Source organism: Saimiri boliviensis, chromosome 1 (assembly GCF_048565385.1).
Source record: "Saimiri boliviensis isolate mSaiBol1 chromosome 1, mSaiBol1.pri, whole genome shotgun sequence".
Lineage (NCBI taxonomy): Eukaryota > Metazoa > Chordata > Mammalia > Primates > Cebidae > Saimiri > Saimiri boliviensis.
In genome coordinates this window covers 287,113,913-287,133,187 of record NC_133449.1, presented here as the reverse complement: position 1 = coordinate 287,133,187, position 19,275 = coordinate 287,113,913, and the positions used below count along the sequence as shown (strand labels likewise).

General features: G+C 40.6%; 1 protein-coding gene across 3 annotated transcripts in view; it reads left to right on the top strand.

The window, feature by feature from the left end:
* TRIO (trio Rho guanine nucleotide exchange factor) overlaps positions 1-19,275 on the top strand; it is a 370,817-nt gene that overhangs the window by 322,991 nt on the left and 28,551 nt on the right. For all 3 annotated transcript variants that reach the window (XM_039474054.2, XM_039474085.2, XM_074387142.1), the window contains exons 37-46: positions 387-482; positions 7,107-7,255; positions 8,393-8,459; positions 9,905-10,008; positions 13,663-13,732; positions 15,792-15,881; positions 16,487-16,579; positions 17,673-17,723; positions 17,994-18,071; positions 19,004-19,195. In XM_039474054.2, coding sequence (XP_039329988.1) covers positions 387-482; positions 7,107-7,255; positions 8,393-8,459; positions 9,905-10,008; positions 13,663-13,732; positions 15,792-15,881; positions 16,487-16,579; positions 17,673-17,723; positions 17,994-18,071; positions 19,004-19,195 — 990 coding nt within the window. The remainder of the gene's footprint in view (positions 1-386; positions 483-7,106; positions 7,256-8,392; positions 8,460-9,904; positions 10,009-13,662; positions 13,733-15,791; positions 15,882-16,486; positions 16,580-17,672; positions 17,724-17,993; positions 18,072-19,003; positions 19,196-19,275) is intronic.

Below are 19,275 nucleotides of genomic sequence, written 5' to 3'. Positions count from 1 at the left end.
GGTCAGATTCTCTATTCCTTCTCCCTAGCCTAGAGCCTTACCAGCAGTTATGAAAGTTACAGTTAGAATGTTCCCCTGCCCAGTCACCTCTTAGAGAAAAAAAAAAAAAAAAAAAAAAAAAAAAGCACTACGATGTTACATGACTGCGATTCAAATCAGACACTGTCTGTTTTCCACATGTATCTCAGACAGGTTTTATTTAATGTTTCTTGTCAGAATATTGTAAATTCAAAAGGATGACTTAAAATAAATGCAAACAAAGACAAACTTGTGGTCTTTCTGTCTGGAATTACTTTAAAAAGATGAAGCTTGCAGGGGAATTTACTGTCTGACCCGTTACTAATGTGAGCCCTTCCCCCTCCCCCTTTTCTTAATTTCTTCCGTAGGCCTCTTCTCGGTTATTAGTCCGCCCCACCAGCTCCGAAACCCCGAGTGCGGCCGAGCTCGTCAGTGCAATTGAGGAACTTGTGAAAAGCAAGATGGTAAGGCCTCCCAGAGAAAGTCTGACATTTGGAAACTGCTCTCTGTTGCTACTTGCGGATGGATTTGCCCTTGTCCATGTATCACTCTGGGCTGCGGAGGGTGGCTGTGGTTGATTGCACATCTCAGGAGTCCGCAAGGTCACCCTCACTTCTGAACAGCAAGTTTGGGAGTCCCCATGACCACCTCGGGTTCACTGATTTGAAGGATTCAGAGAACTCAGAAAGGCCGTTATTCCCACATTGGCAGTACATCAAGGAAAGGACACAGATCAAAATAGGCAAGGAAAGAGCTGCATAGAGCAGGTCTCGGGGAGTGCCAGGTTCAAACTACCAGCCATCCTCTCCCAATGGAGGCAGCAGACAGATGATGCCAACCACAGCAGCTCACCTGAGCCTTGGTATTGAGTGTCTGTTTGGGCTGAGACACATATAGCTGTCTACTCTGTGTAGCTGACCTTAGTAGTCTCCTGCTCCTCCAGAGAGCAAGACATTGTCACATTGCTAGCATAGACTGTTTGCCTTCGTCCCAGGCCCCCAGGTAAACAGACATTCTCATTAAGCAGAACATTCCAAGGGCTTATAAGTTCCCTTCTAGAAGCTGGAGGCAAACCTCAGTGCACACACCCTGACTGCAGTCACTGCCAATGTGGTCAACTCCAGCCTGTCTGAAGATGTGCCAGGGTCACAGTTAGACTCTTGGTTTTGTTGTGCAACCTCTGAGAGCTTTCATTTGGGTTTAGAATGTGTAAGAGAGAAGGGTTTGCATTATTACATAAGGGCTTTATTTTCTTAGTGATCTCTTTGTTGCCAGTTGGTCAACATGGATTCATTCGATAAAAGCCCCAAATTAAATGTTTATTCTTTGAAGTAAGACAGGCATGTGTTGCCTCTAACTGATTCAAATCAGTTAATTTCTGTTGTTTTAGTTTTCCTAACTGGGAAATGGAAAAACTACCAATGGTAACAACCTTTTAGACTGGTATATCCTGCTATCCCTAGAACAACAATGTCTTTTGAAAGCAACTCCTCCCAAAATAAAAAGCCCTCAGTCTCTCTCAGCAGTCCATTCTCCAGAGGTAACCACTGCGAACACATACGTTTCCTCCAGATGTTTTCCTTGCTGGTGCAAACGTATCTATGTGCGTGCTTTTTCTTTCCAAATGGATTAATTCAGGTTTTTAAGATTCTAATAATTAACATATCTTGAGGATCTTCTCATATCAGTACACACAGGTTACCTCTTTCTTTTATTTGATAACTGTATAGTTTTCCATTAAATGGATTCTATGTTACTAATACCACTGAGAACTTACTCTAAGCCAGGTGCTATTCTAAGTGCTGAGCATGTATTAATTTATATACTTCCCACAACAACCCTATGTGTTGTTATGCACTGTTATCCCATTTGACAAACAAGGAGATTGAGGCACACAGAACATTTAAAAACTTGACTAGCCACTAAGCATCAGAGAAATTATTATGCTATAATTTATTTTAATATTTTAATATAATATACATTATAATGTTTGAATATAATATAAATTATAATTTAATATAATGTTTATTATAGAGAAATATTCCCATATTTCTCTAAACATCCATTACATGTTTCTGATTATATTTGTAGGGTGAATTTTCAACACTGGAATAGCTAAATCAGAGTATACTTCATTGAAGTTAAGAGTTTCTCTTCCTCCATATGGGTATTAACTGGGTATCCGATGTATCATTCCCATTTCTTCTTTCATCGACAGACAGCCTGTAATGAAACTGGTTGACTGAGTCAAATGGGAATTATGTAAAGAAAAATTTGTACTGACGTGTCGCCCTGCCATAGCTAGAAATTTCTCCCCAGGTAATCACATGGTGTTTCAGAAAAGACCCAGAGAACTTTGAAATTAGACAGGAAGCTTGCTAGGACGTGATACATAACTCACAAATTCAGACTCCACTGGTTAAGATTTTAGAATCAGACCAGGTGTAGTGGTTCATGCCTGTAATCCTAGCACTTTGGGAGGCCAAAGCAGGTAGATTGCTTGAGCCCAGGAGTTCAGACCAGCCTGGGCAACCCAGCAAGACCGCATCTCTACAAAAAATACAAAAATCAGCTGGTTGTGGTTGCATGCACCTGTAATCCCAGCTACTTGGGAGGCTAAGGTGGGAGGATCACCTGAGCCCAGTAGGTCAAGGCTGCAGTGAGCTGAGATTGTGCCACTGCACTCCAGCCTGAATGACAGAGTGAGATCCTATCTCAAAAAACAAAAACCAAAGAAAGAAAAGGAGCTGGAATCATGCCAGTATGAACTGAGTTCAGCTACCTATTTGTTATCTCTTTAAAAGACAAGTTGATAAGGTGCTTAAATTGTATCCAGTGAGTTTTTAAGCATCCTTAAACTTTTTTCTTAAAGCCATTTATATATGTATCAATTAAATGACCATTAAAATCATTCTTACCAAATAGTTCAAATGGTTGCCCAGGGAATGCTGTGAGGCAGATCTGGCCACTATTCTGCAAGTGTTTAAATTGTATTGCATTTTATGTGGTCTGTTATTCATTTGTAATTAATTCACGTGGACTTCCAAGTGGAAAATTGGTCTGTGGTGTGGTCAGTTTTGATTCTTACTGGCTTAATCTCCTTTTTCAATCCTGAGGAATTAAACTTTGTCAGTTTACTCAGTGAAACTGAGTTATTTCTGCTCGCTTCAGTGGTAATAAGCTGTTAGCATAGGAAAGGCATAGGTTTTGGAGTCAGATAGACTTGGATTCACAGTCTCCTTATGGTGAGTTCCACCAGGCAAGTGCTTCAGCCTCGGAAACTGTGTCTTTCAGCTACACATGGGAGCTCCTAACCAGGTTCCATCCACATGGGCATTCAGTGATGCCTTCCCTTCCCTTGGGTGGGTCATGTTTGTACTTGGTGTTAGATTCATCCCTTCTTCGTTAGGCCAGGTAATGCAATCTAGATTCTCCCCTCTTTCTCTGGTTCAAGAGAAGCATCACCCTGCATTGGTTTCCTGTTAATAATGCTCTAATGTGAAATGGGAACTACTTTTTGTCAGAGAAAACTCTGGTGCATCATTGTAATATCCTCAACCTCTGCTGCTTCCTGACTCTGCAATAGGTCCTTAGGCATCCACATGAGTTTTCTTGTGAGTAATGTCTGAGGCTGTTGCACCTTCATAATTGGATTTGAACACTGAATCACTGATTTATACATTTATACTGATTTATACAGAATAAATCACTGATTTATTCTGTTTATACGTCAGAAGCTGTGTATGTGTTTATTGGGTTAGAGAGGAGAGGAGACAAGGCGTTCTAGCTGTTACACAGTATGATGTTTAAGGAGCTGAACCTACCTAAACCTGAAACCTGAGGATTTGGCTTGAAAAATAAAAACCACCCTGAAAACTGTTAACTGGGATTCACTTGTCTAGCTTACCTCCACATTCTTCATCCAGCTGGTTATTTTAAAGGTTGTGTACTTTTCCTGCTCTTCAGCAATAGTAACCCAATGCCACAGTGACTGTGTGAACTTGACTTTGGGATTTTCTTCTCTTCGCTAATCAAAACATAAAGGGAGATACAAAAAAGAATGAAAATCAGTAAAATAAAATCTAACTTAAGATGTTAGAAAAACAACAAACCAAAGAAAAGCAGAAGGAATGAATTTATAGAGATAAAAGCAGAAATTAATGAGCTGGAAAACAGTAGCATATAAAGCCAAAAATTTGTTTTTTAAATATAGACATTAGGTAACATGTCTAGGAAACAGAAAACACAAATTCCCAAAATTAAGAAATTATGAGAGCGGGGAAAAAAACAGGAAATTCAAACAATCATAAGACATTATTTTCAACTCTTTTATAGTAAATTTAAAATAAAACCTGAATGAAATGGGCAGTTTTCTAAGAAAATATAATTTGTGAAAATTAGGCCATGTGTGGTGGCTCACACCTGTAATCCTAGCACTTTTGGAGACTGAGGTGGGTACATTATGAGGTCAGGACTTCAAGACCAGCCTAGCCAAGATGGTGAAACTTCATCTCTACTAAAAACACAAAAATTAGCCAGGCGTGATGGCGTATACCTGTAATCCCAGCTACTTGGGAGGCTGAGGCAGGAGAATTGCTTGAACCCAGGAGGTAGAAGTTGCAGTGAGATGAGATCACATCACTTCACTCCAGCATAGGTGACTCCGTCTCAATAAATAAATAAATAAATAAATAAAAATCTCATAACAGACAGAATATCTATGTAGAACTATATTCCTATAAGAAAGGGAGGAAGTTGACAAGGAAACAAAAAACCAAACCCAGAGAGTTTCACAAATAATTCATCCAAAATCTGTGAAGTCCCAGTGGTGACGATTTTGAGACAGCCTTGTACTGGTGACAGCCATCTCGCTCACATTTGTGGAAGAGACAAATGGGCCCCGTGAAGGTGCCAAGGATATCTAACCACGACTACACATCTTCAGGGTGTGTGTGCCTTCTCAGCAGCCCGACTTGGTCAGGATAGATCAGATCTGAGGACAGGCAGCCAAGGGGCCTGGAGACTTCTTTGTTACATGTCCAGAAAGCCGCTCCACCTGTTACAGGTCCCCGTGGACACTGATAAAGTCCATGACTTTACCTGTCTGCCCTCTGCAGTATCAGGGGCATCTGGAGCCTTTCTCTTTCTTTTCTTTCTTTTTTCTCACTGTTAAAATGAGCAGAATTTAATCTAACAAGCTTCAGCTGTCCAGGTGGGGGATGTGGGGCAGAACATCCTCCCCTCACTCTCAAAAACAAATGTGATCTGATGAGCGTGAAAGAAGCTCTGCTACCCATAGCAAAACGTTCTTCTGCTAAAGCTCAATAGCTATTTATTTAAAAGGGTGCACTTATTTTTCAGATCAAACTCTGTTCCTTGACTAACTTAATGTCCTGTTTTTCAAAATAAGATCAGCAGTTGGTGTATTTTTTATAGCTCCATGGGTTTCAACAAGATTGCACGTACAGTACAGACTTTGTGTCCTCAGAGCTCTGCTTAACGATGAAATCAGACTCAGTCTGTTACTGTTAAGAGTAAAAAATAGAACAAGTATTAGACATTTTAGTTTATTAATATCAAATGTTTTAAGTGAGGTATTTTTGCATTTTGTATCATGCTGTTCAAACCAAGGATGAATTAATTACATTTTCCCCCGTTCAGTCATATCTATGTGACATGGTAAAAGCCCCATAAAACTGCATACCTCAACCATACCTCAGCTTTCTGTTGAAACTGCTCTCTGTAACCCCTATTGTGACAGGCAAACAGTCCAAATCCATGCCATCTTGGCCCCTGCGACTTGTAATAAGTAATTAAGGTCTGTAATTTCCACCCTACCCAGACAATGTGTAAACTAACGCTTATCTTGACTTCTGTGAACCACTTAAGTAACAATCGGAATGTCCAAAGTCCCGTGGCCCTTGGAATGTCCGGAGCCCCTCACCCTTATCTCTGCCCATAAGGTGATTTATAGAATCCACTGGCCCTCAAAATGTCTGAAGCCCCTCACCCCCATCCCTGCCCCTCACCCTCACCCCCAAGGTCGTTTATGGGTATAAGAGGTCTTGACACCCTCCTTTCAGGGCTACGAGTTGGAGAGACAAGAGTCCTCCGTGGCCGCCGGCAATAAAGACAATTTGGCATACTTTTGTCTTGGTTGACTTTCTATGCTCGCTCCAGTACAACATCTGTATATCCAGTTTCGTGCTTTGGCTATGTTAGAAGAACTGTAAATCTTAGCTGTTTTGTGAATTCAGGTAAAGCAACAAGATTGATGTACCAATTAAAAAGCAATCAGTCACTAGTCATCGTCACATTAATCTGAAGAGAGAGGTCACCAATATTCAACTTACAGATTTGCTGAACACTTGAAAAGATTTGCGTGAAGTCCTAGCAGGGATACAGGAATAAAAACAATCACCTATGGAAACCAAAAGACAGTGGGGGAATGAATGTATTGCAGAAGTTATTAAGACCAGCATGATTGCTATTTCGTATAGAGGGATAGAATGCAAGTTGCTGGATGGAGACTATTTTACCTGGGTGATCTGTGTGCATTGAAGTATGAGTCAAAGCTTCGTGGATAATCAAGAAACAAACCAAGTGTTTAAACTGTAGATTGCTGATGCTGCTGTATATTCCACCAACAAGGAACACAGGCACCATGACCAGGTGCGATGCTGGCCTGACCCACACGCATCCCAGTGGCTCGCTTGGCGGGAATATAAACAATAAAAAATTTCTAGACATTAAATGTTGTGATATATCCAAAAATGGGTGCAGCCCTCTGACATAAGCAAGTATAACATTTCTCCTTATTTGATAACAGGAAATAGAATATGTTACTGTATATAAATTCACTATCCTTTTCATTTCAACTTTCCTCTTCTATCTACTTCCTTTGACTATTTTTTAATAATAGTTGGGTTTTTTTGTGTTATTAAGTAATATAATTTCATAAACATATAGATTTTATAATTTCACAAACACATTTTCTGTATTTCTGACTTTGGATATGTTCTTACTTAGTTTCAGCCAGTCATGGGTTGTAGGCAGTAAGTGTTGTTGATTATTTCAATTTCTTCCAGGCACTGGAGGATCGTCCTAGCTCACTCCTTGTTGACCAGGGAGACAGTAGCAGCCCATCCTTCAACCCTTCGGATAATTCTCTTCTCTCTTCTTCCTCACCCATTGATGAGATGGAAGAAAGGAAATCCAGCTCTTTAAAGAGAAGACAGTAAGACAGAAATGTTTTCATTCTTAAAGTTCTCCAGGTTCCCTCCTGTCTTTGTTGCCTTCAAAAATGTGACTGAGATTCAGCTCTAAATTACCAAGATGAGGAGCTTGAGGGCCTCTCATAGAGGAATTGTATGTATGTAACAGACTCAGGACCTAATAAGGGCACGGTAAGCCATAGCCACAGTTTCTTGTTTTATTTGTATATTATACTTAACAAGTAAGAACGATGCAAGACAAAAATGTCTTCTGTCACGTCTGATGAGAGACTCCTAGACTTTTTATTGTACCTGTGATTGTGAGAGAAAAAGTAATGTAAAATTAGAACCAGTCCCAAAAACTTGAATATTTTTTTAACACACTTTATTGGTAATGTTTCTCAATGCCAGTAAAGCAGCATATGGTAAAAAGAGTCCTGAAACATGTTACAAAAGGTTTAAACTTGGCTTTCAAGAAGAAGGAAAAAAACCATAAGCTACAAAACGGCAGAGACCAGGTGTTTTATTCAGTGCTGTATCCCAGCACCTCCGATGGTGTTGGGCACATGAGAGGTGCCAGGTTGATGTTGGTTGAATGAATGACTGAACAGCACATGAATGAGCCTTTTCAGGCTAATTGAAGTTGTTTGCCAAACTGATTAAATGATTGTCTTCTGTTATCTGAGTGGCATTAAATGGTTACTGAATGTTACAGACAGAAATACGTCCGAGTGATGTGATTAGATCCAAGGCTTTAAACATCTAAGTTCAAAGTTTTTCTTGTATATCCAGTGAAGGTTAAAAAGACTTAATCATTTTTTTTAAAAGCCACTTCCTTTACTGTCATGGCTTTGCCATAAAGTTATGTCTAAGCTTCTTTGTTGTCCCTGTATGTGATCAGAATCCAGAAGGGTGAATTTGCCCTGATTGCCCTGATGCACATGTGCCTAAGTGTCTCTTGACCTCCAGAGCTCTCATGGGTCACCCACTTGAACGTGTAAGTGATTTGGGACCCTCCAGAATTTAAGACCCAATTGTACAAATTTGATATGTTACTATTCAGTCCCAGAAGGAGTCCTTCCTGACCAGGAGCAAAGGTACCAAAAAAATTGATTTAGGAAACAGAGTTTGCATTATAAACACTATTTTTCTCTCTCCAGCTACGTTCTGCAAGAATTAGTGGAGACAGAGCGTGACTATGTACGGGACCTTGGCTATGTGGTTGAGGTGTGTATTTTCAGAAATTTACTAACTTTGTATCAGCTCCAACAGTTGTCCAAAGTAGTACTGCGTTAGACAGTTGAACACCTCTCAAAGCTTTAAAAACATTTTTGACCCAAAATAAAAAGTGACCAACAAAATATTTCTGAAAAATTAAATTTAGCCAATTATCTTTATCTGTATTCAGTTGTAAATACTTTTTTGCTTAGTGTATCAATGTAATATTTTTTAACAATTAAAATTTACAATTACAAATAATTTATTATTATTAAATGATACTAAGTAAGTATATTGTACTTAGTAGATAGGAATCTTGCCTTAATTATTTCACAAGGGTGGGATTCCCTACAGAAATGAAGACCGTATTTGTGGAAAAGTCAGCACGTGGCCCAGCTGTGGGTTCAATTGTACTTAGTAGATAGGAATCTTGCCTTAATTATTTCACAAGGGTGGGTTTCCCTACAGAAATGAAGACCTTATTTGTGGAAAAGTCAGCACGTGGCCCAGCTGTGGGTTCAGTTGCATCCTGAATCCACCCAGGTTCAGAGCTTGGACTGTGGCTGCACCAGGTCATTCACTGATAGTTTTGTTCAGAATACTTTGCCGTTTCCATTGACCAGAAGTTGCCAAGCATGGTAGCCACAGCAAACTGCTGCCTTTTGTACTGGATCGAGAGCCATCTCTAGGCTAATCCCTGCCAGTCAATTTGGGAATTAGTCAGATTAAGAAACTCAACTCATCAAAAAGCTATTTTTGTAGTATAAAATTGTATTGTGTATTCTTTCACCTATGCAAATTTGTACAGGACAATACTCTTTGGTTACACATCCCATTAACAGTACCAGCTATTACAGTTAATTGAGTAACAAAAAAAGATTTAACATGCTTGATTTGCCTGCAGTCATTGTTAACAGTAAGATAAGCAAGCTGAGTACTTAGGAGGATCTTGTACAGAGTGAATTAAATAGAAGTTTTAAGCCACATTTTAGCAGCATATTCAATCAACTGTTGTTTAAAAATCAGTTTATAAAAAGAATATTGTTAAATCCTTATTTAACAGATTATACAAATAATCCAAAAAGAAAAGAAAATCTGTTTCTGTGAGATAAATGCTGAAAACAGGAGATACGATTCTGACCAAATATTTAATATTTACAAACTGTTTCAATGAAACCATTTACATTTATTTAAACTTCATTAATTCCTTAGAATAATTTTGATCTGTGAATGCTAAACAGTCCAGGGAAAGAACATTACAGCAATGAATGTAATGGATATATTCCAAGTATCAGTTAAGGATACTTTTCATATCCAGTTCTTTGTTTTTAGATAAAGAACTGGTTACAAGATAGTGCAAGTGTCCATTTTGCCCTCTGTGACTATTAATCAATAAGCCACTGCTTGATTCAGAGATATTCCATGAAATACACTTACTATAACTTTAATTGTAGGGCTACATGGCACTTATGAAAGAAGATGGTGTTCCTGATGACATGAAAGGAAAAGACAAAATTGTGTTTGGCAACATCCATCAGATTTACGACTGGCACAGAGAGTACGTACACATGCATTGTGCTCGAGCACAATGGTGCGCAAAGCACCCACACTTGGTAAACCAAGGCAGGCCAGGCCAAAGGGAATTCATTCTGTTCATTGTATTACCTGTATGCCCTCCTGAGTAGATACTGATGTACCCAGGAGTTCTGCAGTAGCATTTGGTGGCACGGAGAGAGTCTCATCTCTTCTTCATGCTGGTCCATGTCGAGAATCTGTGGAGGGAAGTAGCTGGAAGTACCAGCATGGGGCTGGCTGCCAGGGCTCCTGGCCTGGTCCTTACCCCGAGCTCTCGGCCTCCCTGCTCTACACTTTACATTCTTCATCTGCACAGCACACCCAAATCATAATGTTCCCGACGTCGTGGGTTTCTGTAAAGAGTGACTAAGTTAATAGTTTCGAGACAGAGTCTCACTCTATCGCCAGATGCCAGGCTGGGGTGCAGTGGCGCGATCTTGGCTCACTGCAACCTCTGCCTCCTGGGTTCAAGCAGTTCTGCCTCAGCCTCCTGAATAGCTGGGACTATGCATGCATGCCACCATGCCCAGCTAACTTTTGTATTTTTTAGTAGAGACAGGGTTTCACCGTGTTGGCCAGGATGGTCTTGATTTCTTAACCTCGTGATCCGCCTGCCTTGGCCTCCCAAAGTGCCGGGATTACAGGCCTGAGCCACTGTGCCTAGCCAAGTTAATATTTCTACAAAGCACTTAGAACAACATCTGTATAGAATAAGCCTCAATAAGTATTTCTAACTAGAATTGCAGCCATTTTAGAGTAAATGCAAGTTATGAGGGGGCCTTGAAGATATTCATTTGTCCAATTATTTATATATTTATTTATTTAGAGACAGAGTGTCACTCTGTTGGCCAGTCTGGAGTGCAGTGGCACCATCTTGGCTCATGGCAGCCTCTGTCTCCTGGGCTCAAGCAGTTCTCCTGCCTCAGCCTCCGAAGTAGCTGGGATTACAGGCATGTGCCACCATGCTCGGCTAATTTTTGTATTTTTAGTAGAGACAGGGCTTCACCATGTTGACCAGGCTGGTCTCAAACTCCTGACCTCAGGTAATCCACCTGCCTTGGCCTCCCAAAGTGCTGGGATTGCAGGTGTGAGCCACTGCACGTGGCCTATTTTTATTTTTTAGAGACAGGGTCTTGCTCTGTCACCAAACTGGAATGCAATGGTGCAATCATAGCTCACTATAGCCTTGAACTCCTGAACTCAAATGATCCTCCCACATCAGCATCTCTCAGCATCTCTAGTAGCTGGGGCTACAGGCACACAGCACCATGCTCAGCTAACTTTTATTTTTCATAGAGACATGGTCTTGCTGTGTTGCCTAAGCTAGTCTCAAACTCCTGGGCTAAAGCAATCCGACCACCTCAGCCTCCCAAAATGCTGAGATTACAGGCATGAGCCACCATGCCTGGTTCAATTCAATTTAAATGGAAAAAGTAGACATGATTGCCCGTGAAATTCTAATGTGATCCCAATACATTCCCCAGGCCTATCCTAATCAGGAGGTGATCGATCTGGGGGCTAGTGCTGCACAGCTCACCTTGCCCACCAGAGCTTATCAACATACCTGTCCCTTTAGATTACTTTGCTTGTAACTTTAAAAATTCTTAATCATCTGAGGATTGCTTAATGCTGGCCACTGGTTTTCCAGCCGAATGTTCCAGGTGCACTGTCTGCTCTGTTGACCTGGCCGGGCCTCCTGCTCTCCTGTCCTGATGCACACTGCTGCTCCCTCTGCGCAGGGTGGAGCACGGTGTCATCACCTCCAAAGCTCTGCCCTCTCTCTGAAGCTGAGCTCCAATACTTGCTTCTCCATTAAGCCTGGGGGTTCCTAATCAGATTCCTTCTCTTCTGTAGATAGCAGATGGGAATATGCTATTGTAAACGATTAAATACTGGACAAACATAAGGAGGAACTATGGTGGCTTGTATCAAGTTGTGTTGTTATTTCTGTATGTCTGTCTCCTAATAGAATGTAAAACCTTTGAACCCAGGTCAGAAGTCTTTATTTTCATATCCTCTGTAATGTCCAATTTATTTGGATTTATAGCTAAATGAGTGGTAAATGTTAGACAGCACTCCAGTTTATAGCTCTGTACTGCAGACTTACCGAACATCTATAGTGAAACGAATTCAAAAAGGGATATTTTGTATTATGATTTAGTCTCCTACTTCCAAGACTGGTTTTTTTGTTTTTCTTTTTGTTTTGAGACAGTGTTTTGCTCTGTGACCCAGGCTGTGGTGCAGTGGCACGATCTCGGCTCACTGCAACTTCTGCCTCCTGGGTTCAAGCGATTCTTCTGCCTTAGCCTCTCAAGCAGCTGGGACTACAGGTGTGTGCCATCATGCCTGGCTAATTCTTTGTGTTTTTAGTAGAGATGGGGTTTCACTGTGTTAGCCAACATGGTCTCTATCTCCTCACCTCATGATCCACCCACCTCAACCTCCGAAAATGCTGGGATTATAGGCGTGAGCCACCGTGCCCAGCCCCAAGACTGGTTTCTAAGGCTGCGAAGGGAAGGTGAAAACGACACAGTGTTTCTGAGATGACTAGACGGAGAAACGGCATCCGGAGATGCTGTCTGCCACAGCGGGGATAGTAAATTCCTCAGTACAATATTAATTGGCATGGTGGCTTGTAGGTTAATGTAATACCAAATATTAATATAAATAAAAATTTACTTAATTTGTGATAATTGATAACTAAAGTGGACGTATATCTTAAAGACAAGCACAGCCTGGAAAAAAACGAGCATTGTTGTCCTACAGCTGTTTTGTCACTGTGATGATACCCAATTTTTAATCTTAAAGGGAGCTAATATTTATAACCTAGAAGTTGATTGTGATAACATTTGAGAAAACTTTGTTACCTGTGCCAGGTTTATGTTTAATTTTTTATATCTGTGGTCCAATTTGAGTTCTCTAAAAATTATCTTAAAATGAATATGTAATTCTCAGATATAAAGACCAAGTTTTCAGAAATAAATGTCCAAGTGCTTTGAAACATCTATTTTTCACTCTTTATTCAGCCTAGGATATTAGCACTTGTGTCCTTGAACAGAGATGAAAATGTTCATTATCCAAAGACCAGGAAAGTCACCAGTCAAGGGATGCACAGTCATGCCTCATCTTCTGTGACTTTGTATTCCTTCATGTTTAACCTTAACAGAAGGTTTTCCATATACTTGTTAAGTTTCCGTATATTTGTTAAGTACATACTTCAAACTTCCCAGTTGCCCATGTCAGACAGACTATTGAAAATGTAAACCTGGCCAGGCACGGGTGGCTCACGTCTGTAAACCCAGCACTTTGGGAGGCCGAGGCGGGCGGATCACTTGAGGTAAGGAGTTCGAGACCATCTTAGCCAACATGGTGAAACTCTGTCTCTCCTAAAAATACAAAAATTAGCCAGGCATGGTGGTACCCATCTATAGTCCCAGCTACTTGAGAGGCTGAGGCAGGAGAATCACTTGAACCTGGGAAGCCAAGGTTACAATGAACCACGATCGCACCACTGCACTCCAGCCTGGGTGATAGAGCAATACTCTGTCAAAAAAACAAACAAAAAAAAAAAATGCAAACCTAAATCTTAAGAAGGCCATCTTGGAAATTCTTTTAATATTTTATCCTTTCTCTTCAGCTTTTTTTTAGGAGAGTTAGAGAAGTGCCTTGAAGATCCAGAAAAACTAGGATCCCTTTTTGTTAAACACGTAAGTACAATAGCATTGCTTATATCCTATTCAGATAGTCATTGGTTTTTCAGATTAAAGAAGAACTCACTTATACTTTACACAAGTGTGTATGTTTAAGATAAAATCAAACTGCACGGTGTTAGTGAGTTGGAATTAAAATTGCTTCTTCAACATGAGTTACCTGCTTTCCCAGTCACCTGGCTGAAGCTGGCTGTTTGGCTAACAACAGTACAGGTTAGTTAGAGAGGACTAGAGCCAGGCCTGAACAGTATTATTTGGGGGTTTCTGTGAACAGGCAGGTATTGAGTGGAGATGTAACTGTACTTGCAGTAGGTTTAGCATAACAGCCAAATGGTGTTTATATCAAAAGTAAGTGCATTAACATTGAAGTTTTTTGGAAAAATCATGATATATTTTTAGAAGTTAGTGACAGAAGTTTTTACATTTTGGCCAGTCTCTTTAATGTCTCTCTGAATAAAAGACAGCTGGATTTTTATATCTGCTTCTGCATCCAACCCGTTGCTAGTTCTTTGGTTAAAGTATCCAAACAAATTCATCCGCACACATATATAGCTAGAAAAGGATGAGTATTTTAATAGCCTTTTCAGATAATTATATAGTTTTCTTAGATACTACACCAGAACTTGACAACTGATCATTTCTTAAAGATTAATTGCAGTGTGGAATCTGAAAACCTATCCATGAACTTCTCCCTTGCTGTGACATTAAATATATTGAACTATTGGACCTGGAGGCTCTTGCAGCCATGCATGGTCCTGTGACATCGGGCATCAGTCCACTGCAGGATAGCAGACCTTCCAGAAGCTGACGTGTTTCATTACACAGTATCCAAGAATTCGAATTTTTTTTAACCTCATCACCTATCTCTTTGAAGTCTTTAAATGTCAAGTTCAGACTGGCAGATATATATTTTCCAAATTTTTTATTTTTTGCTTGAAAGCCGTAATTTTCATTAACAAACACTACTGGTTGTTTGCCTTGAAATGACAGGCTTATTTTGCTATGGTTGAGTTTTGATGGAAAGAATAATGTTTATTACTTCATCCAGGACATTCTTAAATGAAACTTGTTTTTTGTTTTTGTTTTTGTTTTTTAACTATAAGTTTGTGGCAGTGAAGAGTTTTTGCTAAGGTGCCAGCAGTTGCACCCACCATTGGCTTTGCACATCGGCACAGATGTCAGCACAATGCAAAGGGCGACTGACATCTTAGTGGTATTTAGAAAATAGTTCTGAGCTAATAGAGCCACTGAAAGGCCTCAGGGGGTCCTGGGGGTCTGCACACTATGCTTTGAGGATCACTGATACATGGAAAGGCTTGTTGTCTACATTTCCCCCCCCCCTCTGCCTTTAGGATTTGAGATTAAAGAGATTTTTCTTCTCTACTAAAACCAGCCAGGGTTCATAGGACTACTGGCAGGGTTTGGAGTGATGGCAGTAATTCTTTGTTTAATATTAAGGAAGCATGTTTCAGCCAGGTGTAGTGGCTCATGCCTGTAATGCTAACACTTTGGGCGGCCAAAGCAGGAGGGTTGCATGAGGCTAGGAGTTCTGAGACCAGGCTGGGCGAACATAGCAACACTCCATCCCTACCAAAAAAAAAAATTACAAATTAACTGGGCATGGTGACACACGCCTGTAGTCGTAGCTACTCAGAGGCTGAGGTGGGAGGATCACTTGAACCCAGGAGTTCAAGGCTACAGTGAGCCATGATCACACCATGCCCTCCTGCCAGGACAACAAAGTGAGACTCTGTCTTTTTTTTTTTTTTAAAAAAAAGTGTTAATTTTGCTACCTGTGGTATTTGCTGGTATTTGGTACTGTAAAGTAAAAGGTTTGGTGTGTGTGAGGGAGTGATGGGGCAGGAGTGGTTTTGGAGCCACACCATAGAATACTGATCTACATCATGAATCTGGAATTTACTCCCGAGAGTCTTAGCCATGCAGCCTGGTTTTAAGATGATTCTTTTTGTGAATGTGCTGAAATATGTGTGTGCTCTTGCATTCTAATTGCACTTCCCATTGTTATAACTCATCTGTTTGCCTTTTTTATTCCTAGGAGAGAAGGTTGCACATGTACATAGTTTATTGTCAAAATAAACCAAAGTCTGAGCACATTGTCTCAGAATACATTGATACCTTTTTTGAGGTAAGACCTAAGATACAAACAGAAAGTATTTCTGAATCTTTTGTTCCAACTGATTTCTAAAAATTAAAGTATCATTGGTTTCCCAGGAGACTAATTTCCTCAGAAAATTAGCCTGAGTGATAAGACTTCTGAACCTGTATTTCTTTCCTATAAATCAGAAAAATATGTATGAATTTAGGCTGTGGTCATACGCTTGGCATTTAGAAGACTGAAGTCATTGTTAAAAATAAGGGTTTTTGTAGGTGTTACACTTAAGTCTCATTACAAATTCAAAATAATTTATGGCATAAACTTGTAGCCTAAAAATAATATATATATATGTGTGTGTGTGTGTGTGTGTGTGTGTGTGTGTGTGTGTATGAATAAAACAAAGCAATTGAAAAAAATGCCTTTGAACAAGCATAAAAGACTGTTTTGAAAAACAGCTCAGGTGAAAGTGTAAAACTTGGAAATTCTGTGAACTAGCAAAGCTATACGTAGTCTAATGCTTTTTTTCCTCATTACTTTTACTGCCAGTGTTGTAGTCTTTCTGACAATTACAAAGACTAAAAAATTGACCTTTAATGAACGGCGCTGAAGATCTTTTCCGTCTCTTAAAACTGCAGGACTTAAAGCAGCGTCTTGGCCACAGGTTGCAGCTCACAGATCTGTTGATCAAACCGGTGCAGAGAATCATGAAGTATCAGCTGTTACTGAAGGTGAGGAGGCAGCAGGACAGACTCTAGTGTCAGGAGAGAGTTTGCCGAGAGAATAAAACTCGGGGAAAGGAGGATTTGGCAGGACGGGGGAATCATTTGTGTCAAAAATATATTCTTTCTGATAAGTTAATTCTTAAAAATTTAAGAAAACACTTTTCTCAATATTTTATTTACATCAAGTTCAGAAGGAAAATATCAGTAAAAGTGAACTTTTTTTCCCCCACCACAGCCCTTGGAATGCTAATGATTTTTCTTCAGCTCTATCAACTTTAATTATTTTCTAATCTTCTTGGAGACTTGGATAAAATTAAATTTGGAATCCTTGTGTATTCCTCTCTGTTGACTTAGCACTAGCCCTTGATTGATTTAAATTCTTTCTTTATTTTACTTTAGGTGCATACTGTATCTGGCATTTCTCCCCATGTTATCCCTCCCCACCCTTGCCACCCTCCCGACTGATGTAAATTCTTAAGCATAACTGAAGGCAGAGTCACATGTTTTTCTGTGATCAAAGTGACTTCAAGTGTATTGAGATTTCTTCAAATACAACACTTAGGACCTGGATATAGAGAGGGACAAAGAGCTTGTCTTGGATTAAGCAGGAGCCATTGGATAGATCTGGTCTGACTGTGTACTGCAGCTTGAAATCTATGCAGGAATGGCTTTTTGTGGTGTTACTCAGATAATAATATGATAAAGTAGAACTAAGTCACCAGACAGGTGTGGTGGTGCATACCTGTAGCCTCAACTACTTGGGAGGCTGAGACAGGAGGACAGCTTGAGGCCAGGAGTTGGAGGCTGCAGTGAGCTATGACTGCTCCTGTGAATAGCCACTGCAGAAATTTCTTTCAGAACTGAAGTGCTGAACCCAGTGTCTAGCACAATGTGACTGGTCAAAAAGGTTAGCTTGTATGCAGTATCTCACTCCTGTAGTCCCAGCTACTCAGGAGGCCGAGGCAAGAGGATCACTTGAGGCCAGGAGTTCAAGACCAGCTTGGGCAGCATGCTGAGACCCTGTCTCTTAAAAAAATAATGAAGATTAGCTGCTGTTATCTTTGTCACCATTATCATGTCCTCTCCATTTCCCTTGCAGGACTTCCTCAAGTATTCCAAAAAGGCCAGTCTGGATACATCAGAATTAGAGGTACATTTGTCAGCAACTGTACGTCCCCCCTCAAATCCCCACCTGCCTCTTCTCCCAGTCCCCAAGTATCTCCTGCCAGTGGTCTGGCCCTGGGAGGGGGTCAGAGCAGAGGGTAACAGAGTCCCTCCAGAGTCTCTCCAGTGCATCTCCATGAGCCCTGCACACTAGAGGGTGGGAAAGGAGAATGGAACCTCTTCAGGCCAGAGGGTGAGCACATCAGATTTTCCCCAGAGGAACTTGAACTGTCACTCTTCTCTCTCCCTCCTACAGAGAGCTGTGGAAGTCATGTGCATAGTTCCCAGGCGGTGCAACGACATGATGAACGTGGGGCGGCTGCAAGGATTTGATGTAATGTGGCTCTTGTTCTTTAAGAGAGCCCCTCTGCCTTCCATCTCTTTCTTTTGTCTTGGATTATTTCTCTCCACGTGGAGAAAGCTGATTCTTTTCACTTGGTTTTCTGGCCTCTCTCACTTTACTCAATCTGATTGCTATTTTCTTTCAGCTTTTTTTTTTTTTTTTGCAGGGGGTGGTGGGGCCTTGCCTGCGCTCAAAAGTCCAGTGCCTCATGGCAGAAACAAGCAGGACTGGGCTTCATCTCTTGGGCCCAGTTCTATAAGAGCTGACTCTCCTTTCCTTAGCATTTAAGACCATGGTAGCTATGATGTAATAGGACCTAGGAGGCCCCACTCTTTCATCTCTGGGACTTGATACTTCCTCATTGGTCTAAGATACGTTTGCATGAGTTGCTAGACTATTCATATTACATATTACCTATTACATATCCTCAAGACGAATTCAGAACCAGAACCCTCTTTTGAAAATTTGACTACTGAGTTAAGGGGGCAGGAGAAGTATTCATTTTCTTGCCTACTGTTTTGCTAAAGTTCCAGTGCTGTGGTTCTCTCTCAAGCATGCACAGAAGCCTCTGGAGGGGTTCTGAAAACTCCTGTGCATGCCGGATGAGTTCCTCCTGGCAGCCCAGGGACCAAACTTTGAGAACCACTGTTCTAGTGTAAACCAGACATTTAAAATTCCACTTTTAATCTGTGATGGTAACTGAGGCGCTAGAAGTCTGTACAAAGGTTGGCAAGAATTTTATTTAGACGATTGTTCTGTTTAGGGCCAAGAATAGTAAAAGAAAAAAAAATTAAGCTCTATAAATTAATAAAAGAAAAATACATCATTCTGTAGGAGGAAGCCTAAAGAAAACAGAGCTTCAGGTAACTTAGAATGCAATGTTGTCTTCTCCCTTCCTTCTCCCCCTTTATTTCTTGTTTTAGGGTAAAATTGTTGCCCAGGGTAAACTGCTCTTGCAGGACACATTCTTGGTCACAGACCAAGATGCAGGACTTCTGCCTCGCTGCAGAGAGAGGCGCATCTTCCTCTTTGAGCAGATCGTCATATTCAGCGAGCCACTTGATAAAAAGAAGGGCTTCTCCATGCCAGGATTCCTGTTTAAGAACAGTATCAAGGTAATGTGTTTGCGTCTGTGTTCTCTGTGCCAGTGCATGTACCCATCACAATGGTACACTGTTTCCTTTTAATGATGACG